At 40.7% G+C, this 14,494-nt stretch overlaps 1 protein-coding gene across 2 annotated transcripts in view; it reads right to left on the bottom strand.

The window, feature by feature from the left end:
• LOC132815432 (nucleolar protein 4-like) overlaps window positions 1-12,473 on the bottom strand; it is a 346,961-nt gene extending 334,488 nt beyond the window's left edge. The window contains exons 1-2 of one of the 2 annotated variants that reach the window (XM_060824364.1): window positions 11,658-12,473; window positions 3,141-3,290 (exon numbers count right to left, since the gene is read on the bottom strand). In XM_060824364.1, the coding sequence (XP_060680347.1) occupies window positions 3,141-3,290; window positions 11,658-11,939 (432 nt within the window). In that variant the 5' untranslated portion in view covers window positions 11,940-12,473. The remainder of the gene's footprint in view (window positions 1-3,140; window positions 3,291-11,657) is intronic. The other variant, XM_060824365.1, reaches the window with a different exon arrangement.
• Window positions 12,474-14,494: the final 2,021 nt, after the last annotated feature.

Here is a 14,494-nt window from a genome sequence, read left to right as displayed (position 1 = left end):
GATGGCCAATGATTTAGTTATGGCTGCTTCAATAATGGCAAACACAGCCTTTAAAACATGCAACTATGCCTCAGTGCTACTATTCAGGTGCTGCTGTCTGTGGCTATGTGCCTGTGAGAGAGAAGGAAGTGCCCTTAGATGAGTATTGTCTTGGTGATATGTCTGTCATAGTAAAAAGTCAGTCAGCAATGCATACAAGTTGTCAAAATGTGACTGTGAAATTTACAGCATTGCTAGGTCAGAAACAGTGAGGTGGAGCTGCAATTATGAGCCATAAGTCATGACTGATAGAGATTTTTAGTATGCAAGTGAAGTGTTGTGATGCACTGAACATACATGAAGCCAGTGGTTCAAATGTAAAGTGTATGACATTTGAACATGCATTGCTCACCTTGACCAGTCCTTAGAGATTACAGAAGTAATCAAGTCCTTGGCATTGCACTATAGCAGTTATCTTCTTCTACTGCTTTTGCTGTGCCTACCCAGAGAGCCTCCTGGTGCCCTGTGGATATAGAACCTTTCTCATCCAGTCTATCTCCTGCTCCAGGATCTCTAATACATTGTTGAAAAACATTGGAGTCAGTTCTGTCATTGTGCCACTCTTATTTCTTTCTTAGCAGAAACTCTACCATATTGACTTTCAGCACCACCTCCAACCAAAATGCATCTTTCCTTTAAGAATGCAGTCTGGCTTGAATTCACAATAGCTTCTCATAATTTTGCACATCATTATCAGGTTTGTAGTCACTCAACAAGAAAGCTATTACTTACTGCACACTGCAATCATACCATCTGCATCAAATGTAGTGGTCATGGGTTAATCACATTTGTAATCCCTGTTCTCATTTTCAGATATTAGCAATGTTTTTCAGCCTTTCGTATACACTTATTGACAGGTGTCAGATGTTCAGAAAGTCAGATTCGTAATCCAACAATAGTTAGACATATGATAAAGTATTTTGTGTCATTGTGATACTTATTCAAGGCTATCTACCTTCAGGTCAAATGCCACAATCAGTTTTGCTATTCATTCATAATCATGTTGTCTGTCATCCAATTGCATTTAGTACAGCAGTAGAGAGACACAGGTGACAAGTAAGAGTTCTACGTTTTGAGATAGTTTGTCATTTTGCCATAGAAATGGCATGTGGTATGGCTTTGACAGAAGTTAAAAGGAAAGATAATTAATATCAGAAAAGCTTTGATATCGGTTTGCAAGTTTTATGTTAAATCATTTGTAAGCCAAGATTCATCTCTGTCTGATTGTATTGGGAGATCTTGCATTTGGTTGTGAGCATAGAAGCAAGAGAAGACCAAGATGCAGTCAGTGAGGTTTTTGAATATAACTGCAAAGGCAAATTTTCATTGGGTCTAAAAGAATAAATAAGGACAGTTAACAATTCTTCTGTTCAAGTCAAGCAAGCCAAACAACGGATTACAATGTGTAATATCTTCTTTATGTGCATATTACTGTGCAAAGACACTTTGAATTTAATCATGAATGTTACCCAGTTATGTCTTCTTATGCATTCATAAACTAAAATAGCTCAAAGGTTTATTTTTACTTCATCTTATTGGGTGTTTTCCTGGTTTGCCTTGGAAAAAATTGGAAAGACTCAAGTGATAGACACAAATAGCGAGTTTATCACATGTCAGGACAAGGATCTGTCTTACAGGAGTGAGTGATGCAACTGAACCAGAGAAATCTATCTACAGTGGGCAGCACAGTGGTTAGCATTGCTGCCTCACAGCGCCAGAGACCCAGGTTCAATTCCCGCCTCAGGCGACTGACTGTGTGGAATTTGCATGTTCTCCCCGTGTCTGTGTGGGTTTCCTCCGAGTGCTCCAGTTTCCTCCCACAGTCCAAAGATGTGTGGGTCAGGTGAATTGGCCATGTTAAATTGCCCGTAGTGTTAGGTAAGGGGTAAATGTAGGGGTATGGGTGGGTTGCACTTCGACGGGTCGGTGTGGACTTGTTGGGCCGAAGGGCCGGTTTCCACACGGTAAGTAATCTAAAAAAAAACTAAATTTAGAAGAGAAGGCAAGATTTCCTTCATTTTTATTCATAATTTCCTGATATCCAAAAGACAGATACCAGCTGTGATCAAAAGGTCCATTGCTGTGCCAAAGTCATGGAACTCCCATCCTAACAGTCCTGTAAGTATAGAAATAACACATGGATTACAGCAGTTCAAGGCAGTAGCTCATAACCACCTTCTCAAGTCTAATGTTGTGTAGATTAGGTGGATTGGCCATGCTAAATTGCCAGTAGTGTCCAGAGACAAGCAGGTTGGTGGATTAGCCCTGGAAATGCAGGGTTACGGGGGTGTTGATCTGGGTGGGGTGTTCTTCTGTGGGGGGATGGCGGTCAATGTGGACTCAGTGGGCTGAATGGCCTGCTTCCATACTGTAGGGATTCTATGATTCAATGAATTTGGGATGGGCAGTAAATGTTGGCCTTGATAGAAACACTTCCAATCCATTAATGAATAATTTCACAAAGAAAGCAGCCATGTGTGAACATCCAGTTCCAAGGAATTGAGAGAAAAACCAAGTAAAAATGTAAGAATGATAAAATAGAAATGTCACACTGCAAACTTATCCCCACCTCAGTACATAACCTGTGGTGGAAGCATTCTGAAGGGTAGCTACACACAGAACTATGCTCTTGACATGCCATACAATGTAGGTTGGTGAACCGGAATGAAATCTGCAGAAACAGACAGCCAGTCCACAATTTTAATTTAGATACTATGACAGTGAAGTAATCTTGAATTTTGCTAGTACTTACTACCACTTCATTGTAATATCAATCTAGTGTCTAAATGCTTTTGCATACTTCTTCTTCAAATTAAGTTTCAAGTCATTTTACCCCTTGCTGAGACTGCACCAGTTAATTACTTAAATGATATAAAAGTAACTTTTTCTAGCTGCTAAAGAGTATTGATTTTCAAGGGTTGCATGGTCAACAATGAAGTGTAAAACACTTAAGGACGCCATTTGTAGTTATCAATCATAATATTTCACAGATATTACATTCAGGGCAGCCTGTCAAAACCACCATGGCAACCAAGGTATAGGAGAATAGACATGTTACATTCTATCAACACAAACGAACAGGTTAAAGAATAATCACTTACTGCTTTATAAGTTCGTTTCTGACCAGCATGTTTTCGGGATTTTTCTCCATTTACTCCCATCTCAACGTGCATGGAATAAATAATATCAAAAAAATCTTCAACCACTGCAACCCGCTTTAAAGACTGCTTCTCTGTAGCACTGACTCCATCCTGTGAACCCATAAAAGAAGTGTTGTTCAAGATTTGTATCACAGATGAATACGAGACTGAACAGCACAAAGTATAATCCATTAAAAAATTAGATCAAACAATTTGAATTAAATATTAACATCCAGCAGAAGTCAGATTATCGACAACTTAAAACAAGTGCAAAAATTAATTTGAATTAATTTTAAATGCCATTTTTCTTTTACACAACTTGATATCCCAATATACTCATCCACGTAGAAAATGAAAACCTGGCATATTCTGTCCAAGTACAGCTCTTTGCCAAAAGAGAATTATAATTACAGTGTCATTAGCTACTCCAGCAGATGAAGTAAAGCAGGGAGTTCACCCAATGTCCTAATTAACATTAATAAATCCTATTGAAAAACAAGTCTTGTTCATCTCATCTGTTGGTTGTGGGGCCTTGCTAAAAACTGGTTAGTACTTACAAGTAACAATAATTCAAAAATAATTCATTGCTGTAAAGAGCTAATATTTAATGAAGTTACACAAATGCAATTCCCCTTTCTATTCAACAATCTCAGCTCTTCCCCTTCAAACATTAAGTCAGAGTACAAAAAAAAACTTCTTTAGTGGAGTAATTTTAAGTAACTTGCATTGGTGCACTCAATTGGCAGAGCAGGCTTAGACACACAGAGAGAGAGAGAGAGAGAGAGAGAGAGAGAGAGAGAGAGAGAGAGAGATAGAAAAGGTGGTTTCTTGTACTTCACCAGCAATTATCAATCAAGGCATAGATTCAAAGAGCAGGGAGGTTATGTTGGAGCTGTACAAAACTTCAGTTAGGCCACAGCTGGAGTACTGAGTGCCAGCAAACTACAGGAAGGATGTGATTGCATTGGAGGAGGTGCAGAGGAGATTCGCCAGGAGGCTTGGGATAGAGCATTTCAGCTTTGAAGAGAGGCTGAATAGGCTTGGATTGCTCTCTTTGGAACAGACAAGATTGAGAGTGGACCTGAAAGAGGGTTTCATGATTATGAGGGGCATGAACAGAATTGATAGAAACCAGCTGCTCCCCTTAGTTGAAGGCTCAATGCACATTTATAAAGTGAAAGGAGACTCTTTTTTTTAAACCCAGAGGGTGGCGGGGGTCTGGAATGCATTGCCTGGGAAGGTAGTTGAAGCAGCTAACCTTACATTTAAAAAGTACTTGGATGAACACTTCAAGTATCATGACGTTCAAGGCTATGGGCCTATTGTGGGAAAATGGGACAGTATAGCTAGTAGTATATTTTTGACTTGATAGGCCAGACTCTGTACTGTACGATTGTGGCATTTGCAGATTGCCTGTGCTCTCTTGGTGGAACTGTGGTTGATTCCTGAAAGACGTTTTCCTTGAACTCTTTTTGACTGAGAACTCTTTACCTGGGGATGTACCTGAGCCCTTCTTGGAGTTCTGTTTGAAAGGATGTATCTTAAACAGATTAGACTTCAGATTTCTGCTATTTTAATTTTGACTAATTGCTGTTCCAGAAAGCAAGTCAATTACATTGGAATTCCCAGTGGAAATCCTTCCAGTCTCCTATTTGTCTCAGAAGTTTTGAACGCTCACACCTTTAGAAGAATTTACTGTACTGTCTAAGGGTTAATTTAATTCTAAAGGTTTCCTTTTGTGTCTGATGCTGCAATAAGACGTTCACTTGTCTCTCTTTCTGGCTAGAGTGAATCAACAATTGACAGCCATGTGACTCCCAGGAACCACTGTTTTAGGCTCATGTATCCGTTTAAAGAGAGATAAGTTATTTTTAATTATACATGATACTTACATATATTTCTAAGAGTATCCTTAGATGCATCTGATAGGAACGTAAGCCATTCAGCGCTTTGAGCCTGTTCCACCATTCAATGATATCATGCCTGGTCTATGGCCTAACTCCATACACCTGCCTTTGCATACTTAACAAAACTTTTTATCTGTCTCAGATTTAAAATTAATAACTCCTCTAGCATTCAGTGCCATTCGTGGAAAAGAGTTCCAAAACTCTACCCCCCTTCTAATGTAGAAATATTTCCTAACATCTCTACTGAACATCTGGCCCTAATTGTATGACCCATAAATAAAGTCTACAAAATCTTGATCATGGTAGCATGAAACTACCAATTGTCATAAAAACTCATCTGGTTCACTAACTTCCTTTCGGGAAGGAGATTTGACATTTGGTCTGGTCTACATGTGAACCAAACCCATAGCAATATACTTAAATATTAACTACTTTCTGAAATAGTCCAGCAAGGTACACCAAAGCCATTGACAGTGTGGGTGCACTTACACTAATGGAATGCAGCAGTTCAAGAAGGTAGCCCACCCCATGACTACAAATGATATATCACGTGAAGTGACAGATTTTTTTAAAATGTCCTTGTGATGTACCAGTTTTAAGTGCAAGCAATTGTAGTCTTTTCTCTTGATTAAGTTTTAACCATTTACTATTCCAGCTATCTCCTCTTTTGCTATGCTTTTGCCACCATTTTCTTACTCAGTAAATATTTGAAGTGCTTATTTCGTATCTTAGTTATGTCCATTGCCTCCATCTTTAAATCCTCATTTTGATTGCTAAATGGCCCTACTTCTCATTTTTGCTATTAATAGGCTTATAGAACACTCCTTGATTCGCTTTCAATTTGGATGGTGGTCTTTATTGAAAGTCTCACTTTGATCTACTTTTTCACTTCTCCTCTAACTTCTATATTCAGCATGGTTCAGAATTGTATTATCAACATGGCATACATCATACACACCCTTTTCCTGCTCCATTTCAGTCTCCATCTCTTTTGTCATCCAGGGAGATCTGGTCTTGTTTATCCTACTATTCCCCCTCATGGGAATGTATCTTGTTTGTATCTGAATATTTTGTCCTTATGTTTGCTTGTTCTTCTGTTACAGCTCTGCTTGTAGCTTATGATTCCAATTTACCCTGCACAGACCTGTGCTGAGCCACTGAAAATGATCCTTCTCCAATTAATCATTTTTATCTGAATTTCACTTTTCCTTTTCCAAAGCTAAAGCAACCTGATGATACAATAGTCACTGACCCCAAAATGCTATCCCAAAGAGTCTTGCTCCACATCACCCACTTCATCCCCAACACCTGTATCCAACAATATTTCCTTTTTGGACTACAAACACACTCTTCTGAAAACTTTTCCTGAACATATTTCTGAAACTGTTCTCCCTCTCAACCCTTTATATTATCTGATGATTAGCATAATGTGTTGCCAACACCTGCCACCTACAAGGTGCAGAAGGCAGCCATTGATATTCACATCACTGCAAAAATATTCTGGTTATGCTGCTGTCCTTCCCACTTGCTGCTGACCACTTGTCTGCTCACTGCTGCCCAACTCACCACTTTGTTTAGGGAGTGAGGCAATGAGTCTGGCATTGGTTGAAGCACTGAGGGTTCTTTCTGAGCATGCCTCTGGGCCAATTGTTTTTAATTACAGTAGCAATTCTTGCATGGATGTTACAGTGGTACTGTGCTGCAAGTTGAATGAAACCACAAACACCCAAGTCCATTCTGCCATGAAAGCAAAATACAGCAGATGCTGGAAATCTGAGTCAATCTCAAAAGTTCTGAAGAAAACTTAACTGGACTTGAAACTTAACTGTTTCTCTCTCCTCGGATACGGTCAGATCTACCAAGTCAATTTTGGCATACTGATTTCATGAATCGATGCACAGGACTTGGACTGCAAAGCTAATTCCACACAGATGCAATCATTCGATTGCATAATGGCGATGCTGGCAATAAATGCAGCCAATAATTAAAGACCCTCATGATAGGAGGTGAAATTTTGTTTCCCGCTGTAATTTATTTGCAAATTTGTTTTGATATACTGTATCTTTTCCACTTGTTGGTGGCCTATAGTACACCCCAACAATATAAAAACTATTAATCTTATATTTTACCAAGTAAACTATAACAACCACATCATTTAGAATTATTTACCTTCCTTTCAAATGTTGCAAAATAAGCATGCACTAATGCTTACAAGTGTGCATTTGAAGCTTTTTATTGAAAGAACCCATCCATGCAATTACTAAGGAATTTGTTTAACAGAGGTTGGCTCACGCATCCAGTGAACTATCCTTATAAATTCATATGGTATCCTCTTATAAGGCCTTATACTTCCTCTGGGAATCAGGGTATTGTCCAGCAGAAAGTCATTGGCTTTCAAGATATATTCCAAACTCGGAGTTGAAATCGTAGCGCTAATCGTTTTCCAAATAATTCAGTAATGTATGTTCAAACGAAATTAATTAAAAAGGTAATCCAACAGGTTATGTGCCAACAAGTTAGAAAAAAAATCGAATAATCTTAACTTTTGTGAGTCATACTGTATAACAAACTAACTAATGTCAAGGATGGTCGAAGCTAGTTCAGGCTATTGTTTCAAGATCTTTGAGCAGCATCGTGTAATGTTAACGGTATTGCTAATGTGAAGAAGTATGAATTTGGTGCGATGTTTAGGGTGGGCGATAACCGAAGACCGTTTCGCTCAATGTTCAATTAAACTTAACATGACCGAGCTACACATAGTTGAACAATCCTGTTCGGTTTCCAAATGATACAACACTTACTGCCATCTAGGTTGAAAACGTTTGGGTAATCTTCTTGAGTTAGGGCGAGAGTTTTTCAGAATTGGATTATACTCCTCAGTACAGAAGGAGACTATTTGACCCCCTAAATATGCAACTCTCAACAAAAATTAAGATTTTGTAATACCAGGAACTTTTTTTAAAATCAAAGACTCATCTAATTGCCGTTTATAACGTTTAAAGGATCAAACAACATAGGTTAGTTGAGTCCGTTACTTTGTCAAAGGTGGAAGAACCGCCAGCCGGATCCAAAACTGAATTGGGACTGAAGAAATTTAACGCATGTTGACGGATGTCTCAACTGTTCATCATAACATTTTAAATTTGGTGGTACCAATTGGAAATTGTTTAGATGTACTGAGGACATCCATTTCGCGGGATATTCACCTTCTGGTTTCAGAAGTAACCGTTTTAAGATTTGGTGAAGTAATTGAGTGTTGGATTTGCAAACAAATCTGAGCACAAATACCGGAAAATCAATAGTGTAATTAACGCGTCAGTTTTATTTATTTGGGACAGAGTTTTCCACTCCTTTTCCCACCCCATGCTGGAAAAGCGACACTGAATGAAGCACTCAGCAGGGTGAACAAAGCAGGAGTGTATGTTATTATCCCCGAGGGTTCAAAATCTTGGTCATGATAAACAGATGGGAATGTAAGCTCGTTAACCTCGTGCGATTCACACCTGTGGCAATTAGCACTGACTCTGGAAAATATTTAATTTTATTTTTCTGTCACACACACCAACTTAAAATGCTTCTATTGGCATCACCAGCCATTCATTTCAACACAAAATTGCTGCGCATCTACACGATTTCTATTTCATAAGAGCTTTTTACGGCAATTGTGGCCTGCTGACAACAATCCTGTTAGCAATCGCTGGAGTCAGCCTGCCCGCACAGCAATTACACACACTCTGCAATTCTGCTTCAATGTCGCATAAACTAAATCGCCTTTCCAGTTGGAGCGATTGCTGGGTGGGTATATATAATACGGAGCGTTTAAAATCTTGAATTGCAGCCAAAAAGGTGTCGAATTGCTCCAGGTTCACCGTAAAATTATTAGTTTTAGAAGCTACCATCGGCCGTTTGCATGGGAAGAGTAGAACGCCTTTCTCAAAAAGAAACACTCGGTTTTTTTTTTAAAAAAGTATCAAAAACGAACATCCTTGCCGGTGTAAAATACATATGTATATTAAATCTGCTTGAACTTTTTATTTTGTTTGCCTAGCAGCTGCGGGCCTTACGTTGCCAAATCGGCTCCCATTGTCCACTGGGGAAACCAAAAAAACAGGTTGATTCTGCGCCGTAGGCCGGAGCCGAGCAGCGAGCAGGTAGTAACCGTCTCCATGGGAACGCGCGAGCAGCCGCGAGGTGAGGAGACACTGGAGCGAGGATCCGGGCGCGCCCCACCCCCTCAGCGGCCCGGGAAATGTCTGCGAGGCGGCGCGCGCTCCCACGCATGTTGGTAGTGGGGAGGGGTGGGGGGGAATAGAGAGGAGCTCGCGCTCGGGGGCGCGCGCTCAGGCGGGACCCACAGCCTTTCGCAGCACTGATGCATTTTACGCCAGATCTGTCGACACCCGGACCGGCCAGGCAACACCAGCAGCTTTCGGAGAGGGAGAGTGAGGGGGAGGGGAAAAGAGATGGCACGCCATTCCAGGCCTTGTCATTGAATTTTAAAAACCTTAAAACACACAGCAGGACAGCCACATGACTTAGCGTTTGCTTTTTAAAAAAAAACTCCCACATTTAAAATGACAAATTGTAGAGATAGCGACTGTAAAACTAATAAGAGTCTGTTGAGTAACTTGCTAATGCAATAAATATTCCAGAAGGTTGGTGACAGACAGGCCTACTACATAACAATATGGTCGCCAATAACGCACGATGAACACAGTAAAATTGATAACTTGGCTGCCTGATAATGTTTTTAAGAATATCCCATGACTTTATATAATTGTGTTTTAGTATACATTATTTATAGTGGTGTCTTCAGAGTTCACATCCATTCTTCCACCCAGAGCTGGACATTTTAAATTTCCTAGCTGAGTAAAATAGTAAATATTTATTCAGAATATTCTTGAACTTGGTATTTTTTTGGCTAATAAGGTGGCAATCGAGTGAAGAGAATTCCCCCCAACCACCCTACGTGTGTATGCATTTTTATACCCAGGTAACTCTCTACTTGCTTGTCAAAGTCTCCACCTTTAAAATGTCTTGCCTCCAGCAGGGACATTCTAGTTGGTGGTAGAAATTGCTTTCAGCATTTAATATATTTGAGTGAACATCAGCGCCCATCCATATTCTTATTCTGAAATTAAAAAGTATTGAATTTACTTGAGAAATAGGACTTATAATCAGACATAAACAGGCAGGTAGGTGGCTACTCGTCAGATTTCTACCAGCATTCATCGACTGTTGGTACCTTCGCCCCATCGTGATGAAAGAAATGCCAGGTCGTGAGGTTCTGTTGCCTGGTGACAAAAGTGCATATCCCAGACCATGGGAGAAAATAAATGCAGAGATATCGATAAATTGTAACCTAACTCTCAACGATGATGTTCGTTGAACAGTAAACATCAAAATGCACGGGTCGATGTAATTCCGGGACACAAAATGCTTGTACTTTTTAATGGGAATGAATACAGTTTGGTTTCTGTGGAATGTATAAAATGGATACTGAACGGTGCAAAGCGCCCTCCCATTTTATTTGCAATTGCCTGTCCTGTTGATGGCACTTGTAATTCAGTCTCTTAGCCAGTCGGGTACTGTAGTTAATTAGCCCGCTAGCTGACGATATTTCTGCAGCTCTCATGTCTTTTAAAATACAGTAATCACGATGCCTAATTATCAGACAGCAACCGCGGATTTAGTGACAAGAGCAGATCCAAAGAAGAACTGTCCAAAAAGAAGTCCCCAAAGCCCCAACATAATCCAGGTTGTCAGCAACGTAACGGAAAACAGAGCCCATCATAGACGTCCTCCTTGTAATCACACCCTTTCTGTTTCACCGGGATAATCGCGTGGGTGGATGAGGGGATTTGGATGGTTACAAAAAATGTTTCTGGACAACTACTATCACCATTATTCGTCTGATGCCAGTGGAAACAGTAGACCTGCGAGGACTGTTTAAAATAAGTGGTTAAAAAGAGCCATTTAAATATGACTTATTAAAATTGCACTATAGTTTAGTAGTTTTCCTTTTTAAAAAAATTGCACTATCACCATATTATTTTGTTAATACGAACATAACACTAGATGTATTGGAAAAACAGGTCTGTTTAGAAAATAATGGGGAAAAAACTGGGGGGGGGGGGGGCGTATACACACCCACACGCGCTGCATTTGGCTTGCTACCAAAAATTCTGTCCCGACACTATGTAATGATATCCGGGATGCATCAAGCACACTTGCCTCAAATTATGGTCTTAACATTCGACTCTGGGAATTAATGCTACTCTTAAAATATAGATTGTCAAGGTAAGTGGTCGAGATGTTCACTAAGGAAGCAATTGACCCCAAACGTCATTTTCCATGTAATTAAATAGAGAGATCGTTCTAAGCTGAGTGTACAAGCTGGACGTGCCAGCCTAACCAACATGACCGACTGATGTACCATACTAAAGACCCCGCCATCAGGCAGCCAACTGTGGCACCCCTCTGCTTCTTGACGAGTAGACTTTTTTTGGGGGGGGGGGGGGGGAAGGAAGCAAAAGAATAAACATCAACTTTAATACAAGTGAGCACTAACCGTTGTTTTGACTGGCACGTAAAGGACCAGTTTACCACCTCCAGCCTTCAGCTCCTCCGACGATCCCAGCTGGAACCCTTTCGATTTCACCCAGAATTTAAATTTGGCGTTATCAGCAGAGCTGGGTTCTACCCCACTCAGAAACTGGACGATGCGATCGTATTTCTTACGGGTGACCGTCTTGGTTTTGCCCGAGTCCCCGTAGGTCTTCAGACACCAGTCCTGAAACTGACGGTACAGGTCCCGATCGCTGCTGTCCCGTGCGGCCGCTTTGTTCTCCATAATAGCCCAGGAGCCTGGGACTCGAATGTAGCTAACGTATGGACTTTACACCTGGATAGCCCGACGAAACAACAATGCACCGAAAAGGGTGGTAGCTGGCAAATCCGAATCAGCAGTGCCAATACACTAAATCGGTCTTTTTATGTATATAGTGTTTGAAAAAAAAACATACGGCAGAAAAAGACCGAGCAATGCACATAAATAAAACTGCCGGTTTGTAAAGAGACCAATGCGGCCGGAACCCGCTCTGGTATAGCAGTATTTTTTTGTTCCTGCCCCGTTGGTACCGTTAGCAGCAGTGCCGCCCTTGGCCGAATCTGTACCGCCTGCGGGACTCTGGCCGTGCAGAGTGGAGGCGAGCAGGATCACGCGCGACGCTCTCTCTCTTTTCTCTTTTCTCTCCTCCCTCTCCCCCTCTCTCTCTCTCTCTCTCTCTCTCCTTCCTTCCTTCCTTCCTTCCCTCTCTCGCTCGCTCTCTGCCCCCTCCTCCTCCCCCCTCCAGCCCCCGAGCTGCCGGAGATAGAGCGCGAGCGCCGGGTTTCCCTGCTCCACCAGCTCCTTCCCTTTTGGTTTCGAGCCACGCGATTGGACAGCGGAACAAAAGTTTCTCTGGCGACGGCCAATCAATGATGTCACGTACAGCTGTCCCATTTAGGAATACAGTGCAACGCGCATGCCTCCTGCAACGGGAGAGCAGCGCGCATTCAACAGCTGATACAGGTGAATCCAGCAATCCAACAAAATACGCCAGGGTCCTGCTGGGGCTTACGACGCGAAGGGAAACAAACAAAAGAAAAAACAAATCAATGCTTAAATTATGACAAAATAGTTACATAATTATGTCACCCACATGCATGACAAATAGTGCCAGACAGTCTACATTAAATTAGCCAACACACCCAAGTATACTGCAAACGTACATTTTTTGGCATTAAATTGGAATGTATGTAATCGGTCTCAAGTTTTAGACTCACCCAGAAGACATGACTAAGACTGACCTCGCGACTGATTTTTATCTATTCGTTTGATTTTTAAAAATCCTTTGATGATATCCCCTCTGATGTTGGTTCAGAACCTTTAAGTTATTTGACACAAAAACAGTTTCTGTCCTCTCCTGGCCACATGGGTTTCAGGATTTTGGGGGGATTTCTTAGTGACAAGTACTTCATCTGTAGCAGACTCAAGATTGGGGCAGTTAGAGGTGAAGCAGCTCTTCCACCTTGCCTTCCGATAGGTAAAGTTAAAAATCACACAAAACCTGGTTATAGTCCAATAGATTAATTTGGAAGCACTAGTTTTCAGGCCGCTGCTCCTTCATCAGGTGGTTATGGACAATAAGAAAAAGAATTTATAGCAAAAGATTAGTGTCATGCAACTGAAATGATATATTGAAGAAATCAATATCCGAAGAGGTACCATTGACCAGAAACTAAACCAGAGAGTAACTCAACTTCTGATGCTTCAAGGCTGTCTACCATCTACAAGGCTGGAGTGTGGTGGAACACGTGCCTGGATGGGTGCAGCTTCAACAACACTCAAGAAGTTTGACACCAAAGTTTCAGCAGCCCATATGATTTGCATTACATCCTCTACATTCATTTTTTTCACCACCAAATACAATAACAGCACATTTACTATTTACAAGATGCAATGCAGTAATTCACCAACGTTGCTCATATAGCATCTTCAAAATGCATAACAATTATCAACTAAAAGATGAGGGCAACGGGTATATGAAAACACCATCACCTGCAAGTTCCCCTCCAAACCAATCACCATCCTTACTTCTAAGTATATTGTTGTACCTTCAATGTTGCTCGGTCAAATTCCTGGAACTCCCACTCTAATGTGATGGTGGATCTGCCTACAGCAAACAAACTGCAATGTTTCACAAAGGCAGGTCACCATAATTTTCTTAAGGGTAAGGAATGGCAATAAATGCTGGCCATAAAAAAAGCTGAGAATTCTGGCGTGATAAGTGAGGTGGAGTTATGTGTTGCAATTGTACATACATAAACTAATATAATGCCTTTGGATGTTTTTACCTTTGAGCAGTATTTTGATGAGAAATCATAGCAGGCCAAGGACCGACCTTGGGTGATATTCAAATTGGGAAATTGGGACAGGATTAGGTTTCTCAGCCTGTTAAGTTTACTTCACCTTTTAACTAGATCATGCCATGTTCTCCATTATCCCCATTTTCCTTGATATCATTAGTATGTTGAAATGTATCAATTTCTGCCTCAAACATGCTCAATTACCGCTCTACTGCTCCCTTCTAGAGTACAGAATTCTAAATATTCACAGCTCCCTGATAAATAAATTCCTCTTCAATCTAAATATTAAATGGCCTGCCCCTTATTCTGAGACTGTGCCCCTGGTTATGGAATCACTATCCAGGGAAAATATCATGTCTATATTTATCTTCACATGTCCTGCAAAAATTTGAAAGTTTCAATTAAATCAGTTCCACTCTTCAAAATCTAGAGAATACTGCTCCAGTTTCTTGTTTCTCTTTTCAGAAGCCAAACACACCATCCTAGAAAGTAGTCAGG

Source organism: Hemiscyllium ocellatum, chromosome 4 (genome assembly GCF_020745735.1).
Source record: "Hemiscyllium ocellatum isolate sHemOce1 chromosome 4, sHemOce1.pat.X.cur, whole genome shotgun sequence".
Taxonomy (NCBI): Eukaryota; Metazoa; Chordata; class Chondrichthyes; order Orectolobiformes; family Hemiscylliidae; genus Hemiscyllium; species Hemiscyllium ocellatum.
Note: the sequence above shows the minus strand (reverse complement) of the source record. Positions and strands in the feature narration are given on the sequence as shown.